General features: G+C 47.4%; 1 protein-coding gene across 1 annotated transcript in view; it reads left to right on the top strand.

The window, feature by feature from the left end:
* The first annotated feature begins 3,603 nt into the window (after positions 1-3,603).
* The window catches only part of GARNL3 (GTPase activating Rap/RanGAP domain like 3), a 236,060-nt gene continuing 217,580 nt past the window's right edge, over positions 3,604-22,083 (top strand). Inside the window, exon 1 of the mRNA XM_034752047.1 lies at positions 3,604-3,669. Within this exon, the coding sequence (XP_034607938.1) occupies positions 3,619-3,669 (51 nt within the window). The 5' untranslated portion in view covers positions 3,604-3,618. The remainder of the gene's footprint in view (positions 3,670-22,083) is intronic.

Genomic DNA, 22,083 nt, shown 5'->3' with positions numbered 1-22,083 from the left:
CCTAGCCCTAACCCTAACCCCTAACCCTAAACCCAACCCTAAGCCTAACCTCTAACCCTTGACCTTAACCCTAAGCCTAACCTCTTAGATTAACTGAAGAAATAAAAGGTCAAGTAGAGAGAAGAAGAACATTGTCGTGACCAGTGATTCACACTCATTGAGTTGAAAAGACAAACTGGGGAGAACAGAGCATCTCTCGTTGTAAGCTGTTTAGGGTGCACTTGGGGGAGGGGGTGGAGTGAGGGCGGAAAGAGGTAGGGCAGGGGCGGGAAAGGGCAGCGTGGGGTTGGGACCTTAGAGGAAGAGGTGGAGTGGGGACAGATCCTGGGGCAGAGCTGGGGGGAGCACCCCATGTCACATTAGAAACTCAGTGTCTATGGGTCCAAGACATCCTACCTTATCTCTTCAGTCAGCTCTGGATCAAACTATCTAAAGTAACCGAGTCAGCAAACATAGGGCATTTGACCCCATCCCACCCCCAGAACTGGAACACTGAGCCTCTCACCTACATATGCATCCCCAGAGATCCCCACATCTGTGCCAGACACCCACATCATATGAAGGGAAAGAATGCATTGCTCAACACTTTAGGAGAGACAGGAACAATGAAGATAAGTTACTACAGAGAACTTTTTCCAGAGGGTCTGGCTAGAGAATCTTGCCCGCATGCTTGGGGTTCAGCTGATCGCCATATTTGGGGTCGTGAAGGAATTTTCCTCCAGGGTAGATTGGCAGAGGCCCTGGAGGTTTTTCGCCTTCCTCCGCAGCATGGGGCAGGGGTCGCTTGCTGGAGGATTCTCAGCAATTTGAAGTCTTTAAATCATGATTTAGGGACTTCAACAGCTGAGTCAAGGGAGAGAATTCTTCCGGAAATGGGTGGGTCAGCTTTTGAGGCCCGCATCATGCGGGAGGTCAGACTAGATGATCATAATGGTCCATTCCGACCTTAGAGTCTATGAGTCTAAGAGCCGAGCCCTTCTAGTCACCCACCTGGATCCAACCTTCTTTTGGGGAGGACACATTCCCCCCTGCCCTGGGCACTAACTTCCCCATTAACTGGGAGCTTAGAAGTCCTTCTGCCCCTATCATCAATAGCTCTCAAGAACCTTTCATTTGGAACCCAGACCCTCCTAACACAGGGAGAATCTGTCTCCAGTCAGAAGGGATAGACTCAAAGCTCTAACTGGACACATAATTCAAGGATTGTGGCAACTGCGCCTGCTCCAAGATGGACCGGTGTTGCCTGGAGTTGTTTATGCCCAATGGGGCCTGGCCTCCATCTCTCAGGTCTGTGCTCCAATGCTTCTATGGCAGAAAACAAGTCATGAAAGGAGAGACTGCAATGCTCATGCTCTCACTTCCCTAACGGGATCAGTCCAACACCACCACGCCCAACCTCAAAGACAATCCCCCATACTGTCATAGCTACAATGAAAGGGAAACGGACTTCTCCTGTACTGTGAAAAACTGCATCCAAAATACTCACTGTTCACAGGGAAGTGTTGCCTATCTCCCTTGTCTTTATCTCCAGAGTGGCGTGTCCCTATCTGTGATGTTCATACTCACTGAAGGAAACCAAGGTCAAGTGCAGAGGAGAAAATGGTGACCAGTGACTCAAACCCAGCAATGCATGAGAGGAGACAGGTGGGGATCGAGCATCTGTTTACAGGCAGGTCATTCTCCTGGGATGCTACCTTTCTCTGGGGGAAGACATATGCTCTGTTTTAACTGTTGGACCTACCTGTTGTGCAGGGCAAATGAACAGACAATAAATGTAGCACTGACATGACCAGCTTCAGTCACCTTCCCAGATAAAAATATTTAAGCTTGTCTTAGAGAAAAATACTTTATACAGTTACACAATTTTTAGCTGAGCTTTATAATTCAAAGAGATACTTTAAGTCTCACAGTGGCTGCCATTTAAATGTAGGATAACTACTGTTAAAAATATATAAACATTTGAGCTTTGATTTTTCTTGAAAAAAACTATTAATTTTAAAAAGCAACAGAGGGTCCTGTGGCACCTTTAGTCTTTAGTCTGTTAGTCTTAAAGGTGCCACAGGACCCTCTGTTGCTTTTTACAGATTCAGACTAACATGGCTACCCCTCTGGTCCATTAATTTTAAAGAAATTTTATAAACAATGTGTTAATCATTTGGGATTGAATAATTACCAATATAAAAAAAATCAATGCTGTTATTTTAATATCAAGTGTTATTTTCCACATTACTCATGAGGATTTTTGGCTGCTTGTTTATATAGTTACGATTAAATGAGTTTTTGAATGTCCTTATGGAGCATTTGTAAGCCTTTTGATAGGGCTAAAACTACTTAAATAGAAAAGCAAACAGGATGAGGCAATTAAATTGTTGCATACTCCATTAAGTCTCCATCACACATACCACCTATTAGTAAATGACTAATTTACCATTAATTAATCCAAAAATCCTCTGCTTGTTTCCCCATCTGCAATATGGGGATGATCACACACCTTCCTTTGAATCTGTGAATGAGAAGCTGTGTCTGGGCCTAATAAAGCTATTCCAATTATGCTAACACTCGACCCCAGTTCTCATACACACTTTTGAAGGCTATTTGCCTTGGTTGCAGTTCGAAGCAAAACCTAGGAATTAACATTTACTGGAAAACTTGTTTATGCCACAGCCTTCCTGTTCAACGATTTCAAAGAGCTCTATTTATAAAGGTAGAAATCTGTCCTTTACGCAACCAGGCCCATAAAGGGTTTGGCCCTGTTTCTGCAAACACTCGTGCACATAAGCAGTGCTACACACACATATGCAGTATCTGGGTGTTTCCAGGCCCAGGCCCATCCCCAGCACCCAGGCAACCCACAAAGAATGGCATCAAAGTCAGGTGTTCACATAATAATATTACCGGGGAGGGGGGAGACTGCAACTGGCAGGGAATAGGGCAATACTTTGGGGAATGATTCTGGGTCCCAGCTAACTGACACTGAAAATCATCAGGCTGGGTGTAGGGTGGAGACTGCAACTCCCATAATACACTGGGACCCAATAGGGCTCAGCAGACAGGTTTACATTAATCTGTTTACATTAGACTGTCTGTCCCAGTAACCTCCAATACTCCGCTTACCATCCTAACACCTGCGTAACAGCGACCGGAAGTTAAGTTGCCTGGTAAAAACTTGTTCGGTTAGAAACAGTGACCGGAAGTTGTTTACCCCAGCACTGAGTCTTATACCGTCTGTGTGGGCATACTAACCGAAAGTTAGTGCCCGGTAACGTTTTAATAGTGTCCCACTTAGGATAGTGACCGGGAGTTGTTTGTTGCGGTAAGCACGTTAATACTGTCCCACCAGGAACAGTAACCGGATACTATTTACTACGGTACGCTCACTAACACTAACCTATCGGGAACAGTGACCGGAAGTTATTTGCTCTGGCATGCGGTTGAATGCCGTCCCACTGGCAACAGTGACCGGAATCATTCGCTCTGGTGTGCTCTCTAAAAGTATCCACCTGCGGACAGCGACCGGAAGTCTTTTACCGCAGTGCTCACTCTAATAGCGTCCCACTGGGAAAGTGATCGGAAGCTTTTTGCGCACGTGCGCTTTCTAATAGTATCCCACCGGACGTAATGACCGAAAGTATTTTCTCTGATTCGCGCTCTAAGACTGTTCTACGAAAGGTATTTGTCCCGCTACGTGCTCTCAGTGTCTCACCGGGAACCGTACAAGAAGTTTTAGTCCCGTTACGTGTGCTCTAATAGTGTGACACCAAGAACAGTTACTGGACATTTCCATGGTTATTGAAAGCTGTACTGGATCTACTATTGGGGATATTGGGATGCGGGAACAAGTGGCGTTTCAGACTGAATCTCATTCAGTGAAGAAGGCTGGTGGGTATTGGAGGCATTGATAATGCGGGCGGGTGTTAGCAATGGATTGGAGATGGCAGGCCTGGGAGCGTGAGGCGTGGGATTCCCTGCTGCAGCCCAGCACGCTGGAGAATACAACTCCCAGGGTGAAGAGCAGGGCGGAGACTACTCCCTCGAGACCAGGAGCAGATGCATTTCCTTCACCGCGACGCTGACGGTGACGCCTGACTTTCTCGTGAAGGCAGCCCCACTTCAGCCTCGCATCGGCAACGCCCTGGAAATGGCCCAGGTCGGGCCTCGCAATGGCTGATGGGAGATGGAGTCCGGGGGAAACAGTACCTCTCCCACAATCCACTGCTTCACTCCTCCCCTGCCGCCCCCCCCCCCCCGGGTCCCACCCCAAGGGCCTGGGGTGAAGCCGACCGGGGGAAACAGGGCCCCCCCCCCCATCCCCCGCTTCCCCCCTCCCCCGCCGCCCCCCCCCCCCCAGGTTCTCATCACAAGAGCCTGGTGTCAAGCCAATTTGTGCACTTGGGGTCACCCTCCAGCACTCACAGCCACCCCCTTCCCCCCACACACACACTGAGCTTGGAACTAGGCCCCTGAGTTGGACACCCCTTCTAAAGGCACAGATGAGACCCCCTCTTCCTCAGCACTCCCAGCCCCTGCCCAGAGATTGGGGCTGAGTCTGGCACTGGGCTTCTGCAAGGTATGACACCCCACCGGGGCTGCAGACTAGTCCCCCCAGCACTCGCAGTCCCTGCCCACCCAAGGTCCTGTGTTCTCTGCACAGCCACAGTCAGCAGTCCCTGAATGATGTTACCACTTATACACATACACGTTCCTGGGGTCTGAGCTGCTCCTCTTCCAATTCTTGTGGCTGGTGGATGCCATGAGTCCAGCCGAAGGCACTTAGAACCATAGGTTCTGGAAAAAAATTGGTGGGTGCTCAGTACTCAACGGCAGCTCGCCACCCCGCTCCAGCTTACCTCCACCTCTGCCTCCTCCATGAGCACGCCGCCGCGTCCTGCTTCTTCCCCCCTCCCTCCCAGCACTTGCGTCACGAAACAGCTGATTCGTGCAGTAGGAGGGGGAATGCGGCGTGCTGGGGGAAGTGGCGGGGCCGGATTTAGGGAAGGGATCCAATAGGGGCAGGGAGGGGATGGAGTTAGGATGAGGACTTTGGGGATGGGGTTGGAATGGGGGCAGGGAAAGGGTGGAGTCAGGTTGGGGACAGGGGTAGGGGTGCGAGGGCACCCACCGGTGCTGGAGAAAGTTGGCGCCTATGCTTAGAACAGCTTGGATGTCACTGCCTGCTTGTCCAAGGACTGCACAGTTCAGATGATTGAGCACTTTGATGCCGTCACAATCTGCAGTGGGTGAGGGTTTTAAGTTATCATATGGGGGGAGGTGTGAATTGGTCCCTCCTTGGTGCTGCTGCTTCCCCACTTGGATGGGTAGTTGTGAGCTGCTGGCAAAGGGGCTGAGCTGGGTCAGGGCAGGTGCACGGGGATACTGTTCTTCCTGTGAAGGCCTCTCCCCAGCGCGTAGGGAAGCGGCAATGTTGTGGAGACACCCAGAGGTGTGGAGTGGGTGAATATAGGGGAGCCAGGGGCCATTCCCTAGTGTGTTGTGAGGGTAAGGGCCATTCCCCAGGATAGTAGGGGCAGGGGGCCTTTCCCCAGGGTTGGGGGAGCCCCTCGGGGCACGGACAGGAAAACTGAGCCCCATCCCAGGGCGCTAACGAGCTTCTGGCCCCAGGCTGGCAGTTGGAGAATTTTCCCATCTTGTCGCTAGGAAGGTCTGAGTAAGTAGATGGGTATCCACACACCCCTTGGCCCCTATAGGCAACATTGGATAAAGTGGCTCCATAGTACTAACAGGGTCCATCTGTCTGCTTGCTGAGAGAGACAAGCCTTCAAGATACATAAAACTCTTCTTCAGGTCTGTGAAAGGTACTCAGAGTGTCATAGCTAAATGCAAGGTTGAACAGATAGTTTAGCACAGTGATTCTCAACCAGGGGTACATAGAGGTCTTCCAACGTGTCCATGCACACTGATGCTGGCATGCACTGTGAGCACAGAGATCAGAGCTGCTGCTTTTTCTCCTACTACTTTTTCTTGATTCCATCCCATCTCCAAATCTTCCTCCTGTCCTGGTCTTGTTTCCTATCCCGTCCTCCATCTGCTTATAGACTCAAATCCTCTGAGGTGATCCTAGTTAATCTGGGTCCTTGTTTTTGGAGTGGCACTCCTCCCAGCCAGTCAGGTTTGCACAGAGTAGCAAGGAGGGGAGGAAATGAGTGAAACACACCTGTTCCCAGATAGAAGACATGCTCCATCACTTGGCCACCCTCAGCACTGCTCTGTCAGTTGAGTTGGAGGGACGTGACGGGGTGGGTCACAGAAACCCCCTTGGAACTGCCACCTGAGTCTGTTTTCCCTGCCAGCTTGGGACTTCAGTACCCTGTCTTGTTGAGCCAGACATGCTAGCCTGCTGCAAACTTAGACCCAGGTCTGAACCACATCCCTCTAAAGCTGCAGACTTAACTGAAAACAGCTTAAGAAGTGCTCCTGTCTCCAGCACCCAGATACCCAGTTCCCAATGGGATCCAAACCCGAAATAAGTCCTTTTTACCCTGTATAAAGCTTATACAGGGTAAACTCATAAATTGTCCGTTCTCTATAACACTGATAGAGAGATATGCACAGCTGTTTGCTCCCCCAGGAATTAATTACTTGCTCTGGGTTCATTAATAAGCAAAAAGTGATTTTTATTAAATATAAAAAGTAGGATTTAAATGGTTCCAAGTAATAACAGACAGAACAAAGTAAATTACCAAGCGAAATAAATCAAAACACACAAGGCTAAGGGTATGTCTACGCTATGAAATTAGGTCGATTTTATAGAAGTCGATTTTTTATAAATAGATTTTATACAGTTGATTGTGTGTGTCCCCACTAAGTACATTAAGTCGGCGGAGTGCATCCACAGTACCGAGGCTAGCGTTGACTTTTGGACCGTTGCACTGTGGGTAGCTACCCCACAGTTCCCGCAGTCTCCACCGCCCATTGGAATTCTGGGTTGAGCTCCCAATGCCTCATGGGGCAAAAACATTGTCGCAGGTGGTTTGGGGCACATGTCGTCAGGCCCCCCTCCGTCCCTCCGTGAAAGCAATGGCAAACAATCGTTTCTCGCCTTTTTTCCTGGATTACCCGTGCAGACGACATACCACGGCAAGCATGGAGCCCGCTCAGCTCACCATCACCGTACATCTCCTGGGTGCTGCTGGCAAACGCGGTACTGCATTGCTACACAGCAGCAGCTCCTTACCTTCGTGGCAGCAGAAAGTGCAGTATGACTGCTAGCCATTGTCGTCGTCTCCTGGGTGTTCCTGGCCGACCTCAGTGAGGTCGGTCAGGGGCACCTGAGCAAACATGGGTGCTCCTGGCAGACCTTGGTGAGGTCTGTCAGGGGTGCCTGGACATAAATGGGAGTGGCTCCAGGTCATTCTCTTCTTTAAAAAGCAACAGAGGGTCCTGTGGTACCTTTAAGACTAACAGAAGTATTGGGAGCATAAGCTTTCGTGGGTAAGAATCTCTCTTCTTTAAGTTTCATCTAATGTAGATTCAGTCCTGCCTGGAATATCATGCGAGCTGGAGGCTTCTGCCTCAGGCTGCTCTCCCTGCCGGCAGCACCGCGCAGTCGCATCTACCCCAGCCTACCCCTTGCTCCCATGGCTCATGAAGCCTGGACAGTAGTAAGGAGCAGTTCAACTATAGGCTGAGCTAGTGCAGAATGGTGGTAGAATGTGCCTTTGGACGTTTAAAAGCTCACTGGTGCTGTTTGCTGACTAGGCTGTTTGTGATTAGAAGAGCACAGCAAGGAGTGCTGTGCATCATAGAGGCTTTGAAAACCAGTTTAATGACTGGCCAGGCTTCGGTGTGACAGTTGTGTATGCTTCTCCTTGATGCAAATCCGCCCCTTTGTTGATTTTAATTCCCTGTAAACCAACCCTGTAAGCCATGTCGTCAGTCACCCCTCCCTCCGTGAGAGCAACAGCAGACAAACGTTTTGTGCCTTTTTTCCGCAAAGACACCATACCACTGCAAGCGTGCAGCCCGCTTAGCTCAGCCGCCGCTGGCAGCAGACAGTGCAGTAGGACTGCAAACTGTCGTCATCGAATAACCACTTCCGCGGCCACTCTGCTCTCCTGCAGACGCCATATCACGGCAAGCATGGAGCCCGCTCAGATCACCATGGCAGTTCTGAGCACTGTAAACACCACACGCATTATCCTGCAGTATATGCAGCACCAGAAACTTCAAAAGCAGGTGAGGAGGTGACGGCAGCGCGGTGATGAGAGTGATGAGGACATGGACACAGACTTCTCTCAAAGCACGGGCCCTGGCAATTTGGACATCATGGTGGTAATGGGGCAAGTTCATGCTGTGGAACGCCAATTCTGGGCCTTGGAAACAAGCACAGACTGGTGGGACCGCATAGTGTTGCAGGTCTGGGATGATTCCCAGTGGCTGCAAAACTTTCGCATGTGTAAGGGCACTTTCATGGAACTTTGTGACTTGCTTTCCCCTGCCCTGAAGCGCAAGAATACCAAGGTGAGAGCAGCCCTCATCGTTCACAAGCAAGTGGCAATAGCCCTCTGGAAGCTTGCAAGGCCAGACAGCTACTGGTCAGTCGGGAATCAATTTGGAGTGGGCAAATCTACTGTGGGGGCTTCTGTTATCCAAGGAGCCAACGCGATCGCTGACCTGCTGCTATCAAGGGTAGTGACTCTGGGAAATGTGCAGGTCATAGTGGATGGCTTTGCTGCAATGGGGTTCCCTAACTGTGGTGGGCCGATAGACGGAACGCATATCCCTATCTTGGGACTGGAGCACCAAGGCAGCCAGTACATAAACCGCAAGGGGTACTTTTCAATGGTGCTGCAAGCACTGGTGGATCACAAGGGACATTTCACCAACATCAATGTGGGATGGCCAGAAAAGGTACATGATGCTCGCATCTTTAGGAACTCTGGTCTGTGTGAACAGCTGCAGCAAGGGACTTATTTTCCAGACGAGAAAATAACCATTGGGCATATTGAAATGCCTATAATTATCCTTGGGGACCCAGCCTACCCCTTAATGCCATGGCTCATGAAGCCATACACAGGTACCCTGGACAGTAGTCAGGAGCTGTTCAACTATAGCCTGAGCAAGTGCAGAATGGTGGTAGAATGTGCATTTGGATGTTTAAAAGCGCGCTGGTGCAGTTTACTGACTCGGTTAGACCTCAGCGAAACCAATATTCCCATCATTATTACTGCTTGCTGTGTGCTCCACAATACCTGTGAGAGTAAGGGGAAGACATTTATGGCGGGGTGGGAGGTTGAGGCAAATCGCCTGGCCGCTGATTACGTGCAGCCAGACACCAGGGTGGTTAGAAGAGCACAGCAGGGCATGCTGCGCATCAGAGAAGCTTTGAAAACCAGTTTCATGACTGGCCAGGCTTCGGTGTGAAAATTCTATTTTATCTGCCATTCTGATAGCTGGCATTAGCCACTCTTTCCTGTAATCTCCTGTAAATGTAGTTTAATTCCTTTTAATTATTTACTTTTGGGAAGTAGAAAACCCTCCATTAGGGCAACTTACCTAGCAAAGTGGACGAGGTTCTCCCACTGGGTATCTGAAAGTAGCCTCTCCCCAGTGTGCTCTTTGCTGCAGTCAATCTTGGAATACCTGTTTCTCCTGAAAAATCAGGGCCTGGTCCTCTCTTCTATTAAGGTTCATCTAGCAGCCACCTTGGCTTTTCATCCGCCGATGCAGGGTAGATGGGTGTTCTCACATGAGGTGTCCGTCAGGTTCCTGAAAGGCCTTGAAAGGCTCTTCCCTCCTGTTAGGGATCCTGTCTCACAATGGCACCTCAATCTGGTTCTCTCCAGACTCATGGGTACGCCCTTTGAGCCTTTGGGTGCTTGTTCCCTTTCTCACCTATCGTGGAAAGTCGTCTTCCTTGTGGCAGTGATGTTGGCTAGACGAGTGTCTTAGATTAAAGCCCTGACCTCGGACCTGCCATATATGGTCTTCTACAAAGACAAGGTACCTCCCTGTGTTCTGTCCTAAGCCGCACAAGACCAATGAGGAGAGGTGGCTGCATGCCCTGGATGTCTGACGTGCCTTGGCATTTTATCTTTCACAGGTCGAGACAACTCTTCATTGTGACAGCGGACAGGATGAAGGCCCTGCTGGTGTCCTCTTAGAAGATTTCCAACTGGATCACTTCCTGCATCCGGACCTGTTATGAGTTGGCGCAGGTTCAACCACCGCCATTGGTGAAGGCCCACTCAATGAAAGCGCAAGCATCGTCGGCAGCCTTTCTGGCACATGTCCCCATCCAGGACACTTGCAGAGCCACTACGTGGTCTTCAGTTCACATGTTCACGGCACACTACGCCATCACCCAGCAGGCCAGGGATGACGCTGGGTTTGGCAGAGCTGTGTTACACGCTACACACCCATGAACTCATACCAGCCTCTGTTGGTACTGCTTGGGAGTCACCTAACATGGAATGGACATGAGGAAGCACTCGAAGAAAAGACAGTTACCTTTTTCATACCTGGTGTTCTTCAAGATGTGTTGCTCATGTCCATTCTATGACCTGCCCTCCTTCCCCACTGTCGGAGTTTTCAGCAAGAAGGAACTGAAGGTGAGAGGAGCCGGCAACGTCCTTTATACCGCAGCATATGCGCACCACTCCAGGGGGCACCAGAGCCAGTCCCCTATGGATACCACTGAGGGAAAAACTTTCGGCACCGGTGCATATGGTGAGCACACACACTTTACATGGAATGGACATGAGTAACGCATCTCAAAGAACACCAGTTATGGAAAAGGTAACGGTCTTTTCTTTAACTGTCAGTCCACAGTATCAAACACATTTATTAGGGTGGTGATGATCAGCGCTTGCTATCCTAAGGGAGGGTAAAAAACTAATAAGCAAGGGGAAAAATGCTCAAAAGAAAAAAGAGATTGGGGACAAACCAGATGGGCTGCTAAATAGTGGCTAGGTGGAGATCTCAGTTACATGTGGAAACTCAGGCCTAAACCCTTGTCTGATGTCATTAAAAATAGCAACTTGGAATGTATGCTTAATTCTGAGTGCTTGGTGGAGGTGGTTGTGCTCTGTTTTTGGAGGGGCACAGTTTGGATTACAGTGTACATCCAGGAAACAAGACTTTGTTTTAGGTGAATTTTTTTGGGAATTAAAAGGGCTTGGAAGGAGGCCCAATACTTACCCCGGAGTTGAGATAAAACATTTTTTAAGTATACACTATTGATGTAGAGGATGTTTACAATTTCAGCCTGGAAGGGGCTTTTTTTCCTGCTATTTGGGTAAGACATATTGTGTCTCTACGCCCTGTAGCATCAGAAGCTGGGGAAAAATCTTTTAATAGAATATTTTCTCTTCTTATTGACAGCTTGTAAAAATTTTTTTCCAGAGAGATTGTAATTGTTTAGTTGCAGTGACTGAGTGAAACAACCAAAAGGTTTAGTGCTGAATAAACTTAGTTATGGATGGTATGTGATGTTACAGGATGCTACTTAGGCTCAGCTGAAAATCTAATTTCACATCTTAAATAGCACAAAACAATGTTAATGTAATATTAGGGTTGTACAGTTAAGCATTTAACACTTATTAAATTATAATGTTAAGTTTATGATGTAGATCACATAACTAAATGCTATATCATAATGCAAACTTGCCAGGAGGCACAGTTAAAGTTATGCACTCAACTAGAACTTTTACATTTCCTAATTTTGTAATGTTACATTGTTCAGTCCTAATTCTGTGTTAGCATACTTGTTTAAATTTAATTTCCTAGTACTTTTAGGGAAAATAAATGTTTCAGAAGTAGCATTTTGATATTTGTTTGTTTGTTGCGCTAGCCCTATCTAAAAATGTGTGGCTAGAACTGTTTTAATAAAAGAAGAAATTATTCTTTCTCTCCAAAATTCCATAGAAAATTATAGCTGAAAACTTCAATAATTGGGAAAGTTTGTGTGGGATATGGATTGATAACAGAACTGATCTGAAATCTGGACTATAATGGTATTTGCTAGATTGCCAGGTGAATGCTGTAATACATCCCAGCCATAATTTAAACTCAATTCACTGTCTGCAAATGCTCAATAGTTGAGGAATTCCTTCTGCACTAAAGTTTTTTTGAAGTCCAGGACTTTTGTTGAGAGCTTGTAAAACACGGGGTCTCAAAGTCCCTGCCCGCAGGCCATCTGTGGCCTGAGAACCTCTCCACTGCAGCCACGGAGGAGAGACGCATGCAGCCACTCTGCCAGCACTGTCTGCTGCAGGCGCTGCCCCCCACAGCTCCCATTGGCTGGGGGAAAGGGACAGAGATACCATCACTAGTCGCTGGGCAGAGTCAGCCATGGAGGCAGCGTCACTTTTATCCACAAAGAATATAAACAAGTCAAAATACCAAACACAACTATCTGATGCACACCTTGCAGCAATCTTGAAGGTTTCAACTTTTCAGTCACTGAGGCCAAACATCAACAAACTGACAGAACTGAAGCGTTGCCAGGTGTCTGGCAAACACTAAAAATTCTCTGGCAGGCAAAGAATTGTATGAAGTTGTATGACAGTTTTATTATTTCCAAGAAATTCTAACTAAAAAATACAATATCTTTTCTGAACACCATCTTCAGTGACATTATTGGCCTGCTGGGAGGATTTGAGGACTGGCACTGGCCCTAAGGTAAATTGAGTTTGAGACCCCGATGGGTCTTCAAATAATATTTATAATACTTCAATGGTGAGAATTTTGGTATTGGAGGCCTGCAGAATTGGGCCACTTGTTAATTTTCTTATCATTCAAACAAAAAACAACCCCCCAACCACAAAACAAAACAAAAAAAATTCAAACCCTTACTTGAATTATTATTGCGCCCTTAAAAGGGTAGGAACAGATATAAACCAATAATAATGTAATCCAGAGAGAGAATCAGATCCCTATTTTAAAAAAGTAAAATAAAAATGAGGTATGTTTGATTGTTACATTACAGTTTATCCCTTTTGTCAATTCCCTGCAAATTATTTTAATTTCTGGTCTTTATCAAGTAATTTTTTTTATTCTGGTGCTTACTAATTTTCTGCTCCTTCTGTTTTGATACTTTCTTTTCTTTTTAATTCTTTGGTAAGTATTGCTTTTTTTTTCTTTGCTGTGTTTTTCATCTTTTTACACATTTTTCAAGATAGTCTTATGTTTTTATATTTATAAAATGTATTTATGTGTTGGGGATTTTTTTCTTTTTTGGGGGGGGGGGGAACTTTGGCTCAGAACCAACATTAGCTTTTAGCAGAGCTGAGGCAGCTTGCTATTTGTGTGTCTGCCAGCCTAGTACTGCAGTAGATATGCTGCATCCTGCACCATCCAACACAGAATAAGGAATATCTATCATTCCTGCAAACTGCCAACTGGAATCCTAGATTTAAGCTAGACAGCATTGGAGCCAATGAATTTGCAGCATACATTCTTAGACTGCCCTGTTTTTTTATTTTGCTATACTACCGTTCCTTTCGCTCTTGTTTACTTTATTTATTAATTTTGTGCTTGTTGTTTGATAAAATGGGAAAAGACTTGTGACAGCATGAGGTAAGGGAGAGGAGGGGTGGGGCTTTGTTTCCTAAAGTAAGACTTCTTTCCTAATGTATTTAAGATTTCTTACAGAGTTGAAATGGTGTCATATTACTTAAGTGTAGTGTGCTGATCTCCCCCCCTCCCCCCCTGCAGAGGCTATGTATTTGCATTCCACCCTCATTTGGATTTGGAGATGTTGTTAACCTCAGTACAAAAAGTAAACTGGTCCACAGCTGAGATCTCCCCATAACTCTTTCAGCTGGCTTTCACTTTTGGATGCCTCCCTGGGGGGAAATGATTTGAGATTAGCCTGTGTTATGAGAGCCTTCAGTGATGCTGCAGTTCCAAAGATACATGCATTAGCAGAGTGGATTTTTTTGCTGTATAAAAGGGATGTGGTGTGATAGAATAACTGAAATTCCAGCTGCAGAATCACAAGAGGCTACCACAGAGTGAGTAATTATTCAAGCTTGAGCCAGTGAAAGTAATATACCTATTAACTCTTATTTATTCCAAATAAGGAAAAAAAGAGAGAAAATGATAACCACTAAATACTTGAGCTGAAAATAAATATTTCAGAGTTGGAAGGCAGTTCTCTCACCTGTTTTATGATTTCTCTATAAGCAGGTTCTCTGGAAGAAGCAAGGAAAGTAACTTTTTTTGGTTAAGTCTGTAGCCCTTCAGTGCAATCCAGATACTTGGAGATAAGAAAAGTTGTTCATTAGTATGGAAAGGTCGCTAGGATGACTGTTAAGAATATTGTACACAATGTTGTTGTAGACTTGCTGGTCCCAGAATATGAGAGCGCCAAGGTGGGTGAGGTTATATCTTTTATTGCATACATTTTTGTTGGTGAGAGAGGCAAGGTTTCTAACATACACAGAGCTCTTGCCTGATCTCTTACCAACAAAGTTGGTCCAATAAAAGGTATTACCTCACCCACCTTGTCTCTGTTAACTATGTTTATTTTAACAATGGTGTTGGATTCTATGGTGTATTAGATCCTACCGTGTGTGTGTGTGTGTGTGTTTTGGAGTGTTTCTGAATGCATACACAGTCAGCACCCTTAAACTCTTCCTAGAATATTAGGTATAGACAATGCTGTGCACCTAGATTTGCAATACATTATTTGATTTGAGTACTGACCTTTGAGTCACAAGTATTATGAGCTCTACACAGATAATCTGCAGGCATGCAGAAGTTACTCTTCACAGATTTGCTACAGTTTTATTATTTTATAAGGCTAAAATCAGTTAATAGGGTTGATTTCTAAAAGTCACTTATATTAGATGTGCCCATTCATCAGTCAAGGAACTTCAACAAGGATTTTAAAACATTAATTAATATAATAAGGGTGCTACTGGTTCTTTGGACTTTATTTTGCCCCTTGGCACAGCTTTTAGCTTAATTTGTTTAGAGAATGCCATTTTTTTCTTTTAGTCAAGAAACAGGTGGTGGGGATCCTTGCATCATAACAAAAATTTAGGGTATTTCATAGATAACCCACTGCTATCACAATATTCTACACTTATGTGGCACTGGCAGATCATGCAGTTTGAAGGCACTGCTAGAAATGCTATTCTGCCCAGTGCTGGAGACTGATTGGAGTGTGTCAGTACACTTGATTCCTGTATGGTGAGGAAAATTATACAGAAGGGTTATCAAAGGGGGATTGCTCCCACAATTATTACTGTTTCAACTATTTTAAAATTTGGGACTTTGACTCTACACAATACAAGTGCCAAATGCTGCATGTATAAGTATGTAGTGAAAAATAATGAACAGGAGAGTGGCCAGGAACCATACAGGCTGACCTCCTGAGAGTGCTGCTTCCTGGCCACCAAGTTACTCCTGTTTAGAAGCCGGAATGATGCCAAGGAGGAGAACTTTGTGACCATATGCTCTTCTGGATGTTGAGTTGCACCTTTACGTTTCTATGCAGATGCTCCCATCCTGTACTTATAAACATGACCCTTATACTCTGCATTTCTGAGAATAAGTATGTCAGTGGGAAAGGGGCTCAAAATTTTCTTCCTCTCATTGCATAGTTCTTTGCTTAGAACCTGATTCACCATTGCCTTACTATTTCTGCAGTCATTTACACCAGTGCAAAGTGAATGAAATACTTACATTCTGATTTGGTAGCATTTTACCTCCACTTTGCACTGGTGTAAATGACTATGCAAGATTCAGATTAAGGGTGAATTTGTGCCCCTTTTGTTTACCTTTATCTGCAGCCATGTGTCCATTTTGTTGATGCTTGCTCTAGAGCACCACAGCTTTCAGTCTAGTCTGGCCTGCACTTTCCTCCAGAACTAAATTTGCTTTCTAAAGTTTTAAATTAAAAGTGTGGTTTACATTTTTAGAATATGGTATTCCACTTTAATCCAAATAATATTTGAATAACACACGCTTTGAAAAAATGCATAGATTTAAGTTTCCTCCAAAATATTTAAAAATAAATGTCTATCTCCAGCAAAAATCTAGTATTATATGCTGTTGATAATTATTTGCGTAGAGAAAACAATGAAGTGGTGATGATTCAGTTCTAGTAGAAGTAATGTTAATTTATTAGAAACCATAAATTCTTATATAATTTATGTGGCCATGACTAAGTCAAAAGTAAAGTGTATTTTGAAAAAACAGATGAATGGCATGCTTTAAAATTAGAAGAAATGTTAGAAGAAAAGAAGGATTAGAAGAAAATGTCTTTGCTTCCATGTTGATGTCTCAAATCATCAATGCCCTTCATGGCAAAAGCTGTGAGGGATACTCAGTGCAGCTTTAGACCTGGTTGTTCCACTAACATCTAGATCTTTATCTTGGGACAGTTTTTGAAAAGATGCCTAAATTTAATAAGCTGTGCACAGCAGTTTTGTAAGCTTCCATCAGGCCTTTGATTCAGTGCTTCAAGTTTGTGGGCTCTGATGAGGTGACTTAGCATCCCTGGGAAGACAGAGTTCTTGATAGACAAGCTCTATAATGGAACAGAAAGCTATGTTTGAGTTAATAGTAGATACATGGCATGGTTTCCAGTTTCCACAGAGTTTGGCAATACTGCATCCTGTCACCATTGTTGTTCAATGTTGGCATTGATTGGTTGATGGAAGCTTACAAAAATTATTCCAAGAAATCCCTGGCCATAATTAAGGCTACAATATTTAATGGAAGAGATGCGGAAAAATACAGGGAGCCTGTAAGAGGCGCATTGGTTGGAGAATGACTCCACCCTGCACTCGTCCTGCGGGTTGGGTCCCCCTCCCGCCTCCGAGCATTGTGACTTGGCACACATGTTTGCAATGCCACTCAGGTTTGGTGCATCTGCCCCTCCATCTACAGGTGGACACACCAAACCTGGATGGTGCTGCAGCCATATGGGTCAGGTTCCAATGCCAATCGAATTTAGCCCTGATGCCCCTCTATGTACATCTGCAGAGGGGAAGATGTGCCAAACCTGAGTGGTGCTGCAACCATGAGCACTAGGTTGTAATGCCCGAAGAGGAAAGGAACTACTTCTCTCGGGGGGGGGGGGGTCATAGACTTTATTAAAATTCACAATTACAGTGAACACTGCAACCTTCACACCAAACACAGTAGCCTTAGCCATAACCATCAAGCAGCCTCCCACTCCCGATTACAACCAGCTCAGTATTAACCTGTCTGGATGAGATATTGAACAAGTGACAACCGTCAAATACTTGGGAAATGTCATAGATGGTGCTGGAGGATGTTTGAAAGATGTGGATGCTTGTATAGCAGCAATTACTACCATGTTTCAGGCCCTTCAGTGTAGGGTTACGATATTTAAAAAATAAAAAAAGAGGACACTCCACGGGCCCTGGCCCTGCCCCTTTCCCACCCCCGCCCTGCCCCAACTCCGCCCCTTCCCCAAAGTCCCCGCCCTAACTCCCCCTCCTCCCTCCCAGCCACGCGAAAAGGGCTGCCCAAGCGCTACTGGCTTCACGGTTTCCCGGGCAGCCTCCAGACCCTGCGCCCCCAGATGGTGCTTCCCCAGCGCAGCTGGAGCCCGGGAGGGGAAGTGCCCAGCCGGGGGCGCAGGATCTCGAGGCTGCCCGGTATGACACCACGAATAGCAACCCACCCGTTTTGCAACTGGGTGCAGTTTCTGCCACGCAACTTGACATCTGGGTTACTTGCTACCGCCTGGTCCGTGGGGTTGCGAATCAAGAGGGATGGGATATGTGGTCAAAAACAATCCTGAGCTGCTTCCTGACCAGAGTGGCCCCTTTCATTGAATATGTGAAAAGGGAGGTAAGGTTTGGGGGTACGGAGCATGCCCCTACGCCCAATGTGATACCAGAGTGGGTAAGCTTTGGGGGTACGGAGCATTATCCTGAGCCCAAGGTGAGACCAGAGTGGCCCTTTTCATCGATCTGCTTCCTCCTGGCTAGCATGCCCCTGAGCGCTGTTTCACGTTTTTGTGTGTGAATCTGTGAAAAGGGAGGTAAGGTTTGGGGGTACGGAGCATGCCCCCAAACCCAAGGTGATAGCAGAGTGGCCCCTTTTATCGATCTGCTTCCTCCTGGCTAGCATGCCCCTGAGCCCAAGGTGAGACCAGAGTGGCCCCTTTAATTTTTTCCACTGGTCTTCCTCCTTGCTTATTTCCAATGACTTGGCTGCTCATGCACCTGTCACTGGTCCAGGGAGGGTTGCAAAATGGGAGGGATGGAGTTTGTGGTCAAAAACACTCACGATCTGCTTCCTCCTGGCTAATGTGCCAAATTGATCTATTGGATGATTGAGGCACGCTGTTTCACAGTAGTTGGACTGTTATCTCCTATAGCTACTTACATTGCAGCTTTTTTTGTTAAAACTGAATTGGGAAGAAAGACTACTGATTCAGAACTTGTTTAATGGTTACGTTATTGCCAAAGGGGGTAGTGGGGTGTAGGCTTGGAGGGAGGAAGGTTTCTATGATGTAGGCAATATCAGGTGTTCTATCCAAAACCAGAATATGAATGGTGCTGGTCTTCTTTGTCTTCTTATTGATAAAGGGATTGGCCTCAAATACCTGGTCGTAGGACTCTTCCTACGGTGTAGTTTTCATCTTGGGTGGCCTGGTCCTAATTATATTAAAACATGTACTTTAGTCTCTGTAATTATCTGTTATAACTCTGTAGCTTTTTATGAAGGCAGGAGTAAAATAGAAGTAGCTGCAATAGTTCCACAGTTAACTAAAACTGAAAATTTACATAATTTAAATCAGACTCCTAATCTTAATTTTTGCTTAATAAATAAGTCCATAAGAAAACTCTATTGGAAAACTGCTACAGTTTACTAGGAAAGTGCACTTCTCCTATATAGGTCATAAGGATCCTATCTGTCTGAATACTGGCTGCTCTTTCTTTCTTTGATATGCAGAGTGACTGATGCTTTTCAGACATCAGTTGTGGGTACAGAAGGGTTTCATTGCATCTTCTCTCTTGGCCCCAGCTACTGTTCTCCCTCCTTGTTGCATTGATAGTGGGTGGGCGTGTCTCGCCTTTTTTTTTTAATCATATATGCTAGGGACAGTCTTGTCCTCTTCTCCTCTCCTGATGTCAGTGTAGATGCAGGCAGTGCAAAATGTACTACAGTCATATAGTATCTCAAATGCACAGCTGCATTTCAATGATCTGAGGTTTGAAGAACAATGTGGAACTAGCTATTCTTCTTTGAGTGATTGCTCCTGTGTATTCCACAGTAGGTGTGCATGCTCGCCACGTTCACTGGTGCCAGAAGTTTTTCCCTTAGCAGTACCCATAGTGGGGGAGTACTGCTGCAACCCCTGGAGTGGCGCCTCTATATCACGCTATAAGGGGAGCTGCGCACTCCCCCCACCCTCAGTTCCTTCTTGCCGCCAGTGAAGGTAGTCGGAACTTTGTGCTCCAGCCTTGCTGTAGCCCTTCCAATAGCCTTAGTAGTACTCAACTTCCCCTTAGTTGGATAACTTCTTTAGTTTGTTGCCTGGTGTGGGCATGCCCCAGGCTTCAAGTCGTGTGACTCCTGTCGCAGTTCTATGCCAAGAAGCGACTGGTACACTCAGTGTCTTCGCTACTTGGGCGAGACTCACGTAACCGATCGCTGTAAGATCTGTCGGTCGTTCAACCCTTGAACGAAATGTGAGAGAGATATCCGGCTCCGGGCCCTGCTGATGGAATCTGCATTGGCCACGGCACCGGCACGCCAGTCAGACTCGGCACCGGGTGCCTCATCCTCGGTGCGGAGCGAGGCGCCCTCCACCAGTCGGCACCGCTCACCTGCTACGAAGCAAGGGAAGACTCAGCGGCGCCGACAAAAGGGCAGCGCTGAGGCCGGACTTGCGCTGGGCAGCCCATGATCCCCCCCGGGACCCAGACCTCTGACTAGTGCCTAGTGGAGTAGTCCAGTCCTGTCCACGCGTGCCTCTCCCACGGTGAGAATGCCGTCGACGCCGGAGGCTGCACAGGCCGCGCATGACATCCTTTCCTTCCCGGTGCCGGGTGCGCCACCCGAGGTAGGCCCCCGGTCCTGAGGGAAGTGGCCATTGGGAGCACACCAGCCCTCCCCAGCAAGAGACAGCCCGCGCTCCGAGGACCGTGCGTCCCGTTCGCTGAGGTTCTCACATAGCTCGCGTCAGTCCTCCGCTCCGATCAGCCTGGCTGATTCACCTGCACGGGAACCTCGAAGGTCCTCCACTCCCCATCGGGAGCGCAGGCACCGAGACAAGTGGCGTCAACGCTCCTCTTTGGATAGGAGCTACAGGAGCAGATTCCGACGCCATCATTATGGATGCTCGGGCTCGAGTGCCCACTCCGCTAGACACCGTAGACGGAGCTCTCCTTGGGCGTTACCGGCACCGAAGCGTTGAAGCTACGATCGCCGGGACGACTATGAGAGCAGGACTTTGGTCGAGTACCGCTCCTCATCGTCGTCGAGGTCCAGATCTCGAGGTCAGCACTGGCACGACCGTAGATGCTCCAGTCTCTCCTACGGCACCGTGTGGTCAACAGTGACCTTGGCCTCGGCACCCAGCCACCTGTCCCTGAGCCGCTCCAGGCCCCAAGAGCAGCCTACACCGCTTGGCACCCAAGCCAGTCAGTGGCAAGGGGCGCCGTGGCAAGGCCAATGGTGTCAATGGGCACCGTGGCCGCAATTGCCTGCCCAGGTGAGACCCCGCTCGGTAGCCAGGGCATCCCAGACCCATTCGGTGTCCCCTCCTCGACAGAGTCAGAAGTCGATGGGCACCGAACCGGCGGCACCGGGCCCAGACTCGGTCTTGGGAGTCGAACCAGCGGCATCTCCCAATGCCCTGGTAGCCGGACTGGCCCCCTTGCCGGCACCGGAGGAGACCATAGCGGCACCTCCGTCCGTTGTACATGAGATCTTTAAAGCTCACCAGGAGCTCCTCAAAAGGGTAGCCTCTAATCTCCAACTCTAGGCTGAGGAGATGGAGGAGCTGTTGGACACCCTTTTCAATGTTCTGTCCTCCTTGGCACCGGGCCGTGTGGCCTTACCCCTTCACCAAGCTGTGGCCAACATATCGACTGCCCTGTGGCAGACCCCAGCTTCCTTGGTGCCCATCTCCAAGAAAGCAGAAAAAAAGTACTTTGTTCTGGCTAAGGGACATGAGTACCTGTACTCCCACCCAGCACCTAACTCCCTGGTGGTGTAGTCTGTCAACCATTGGGAACTCCATGGCCAGCCTGCACCTACCCCCAAGGACAAAGACGCCAAGAGACTTGATTCTTTTGGCAGGAAAGTTTATTCTTCTGCGAGCTTTCAACTTTGGGTGGTGCTAAAATTTGCCATATTATGATGGTCTCTTCATATAGCGGTAGAAAGACATACAATATTTGTGGTGTGTTAGGGCACTGGCTCTCAACCAGGAGTGCATGTACCACTGGGGGTACGCAGAGGTCTTCCAGGGGGTACATTAAATCATCTAGATATTTGCCTAGTTGTAAAACAGGCTACAGAAGGCAGTAGCAAAGTCAGTACAAACTAAAATTTCATACAGATAGTGACTTGCTTATACTTATTTATATGCTATACACTGAAAAATAAGTACAATATTTATATTCCAATTGATTTACTGTATTTTCTGGCGTATAAGACTACTTTTTAACCCAGGAAAATCTTCTCAAAAGTCGGGGGTCGTCTTATACGCCGGGTGTCGTCTTATAGGGCGGGTGCTGAAACTTCCGAGCCGGACTGGAGAATCTGCGGTCGCCGCATATGGTGGGGGGAACTCAAAAACGGCCGCGGCCGCATCCCCGCCCGATGACGAGGTGAGGGGGCGCCTCACCGGGAAGGTGTAAGTGAAGGGCGGAGCAAGCTGCAGGCGTCCGGGACGCCCGGGGTATGGAAAAAAGAGAGCGGCGCTGTGCCCAGAAAAACACGCCTCTTTCACCCGTCTGGCCCGCCCTTGTATCCTATTACCGTACCTCCTTCTCTGCCTCTCAGATCTCGCTCCTGAGGACTGCAGTGAAGCGGCGCAGGCACGCATGTGCGAGATCTGAGAGGCAGAGAAGGAGGTAATAGGATACAAGGGCGGGCCAGACGGGTGAAAGAGGCGTGTTT

The sequence above is a fragment of the Trachemys scripta genome, chromosome 17 (assembly GCF_013100865.1).
Source record: "Trachemys scripta elegans isolate TJP31775 chromosome 17, CAS_Tse_1.0, whole genome shotgun sequence".
NCBI lineage: Eukaryota > Metazoa > Chordata > Testudines > Emydidae > Trachemys > Trachemys scripta.
The sequence above is the reverse complement of the archived record's forward strand: the minus strand, read 5'-3'. Positions and strand labels throughout refer to the sequence as shown.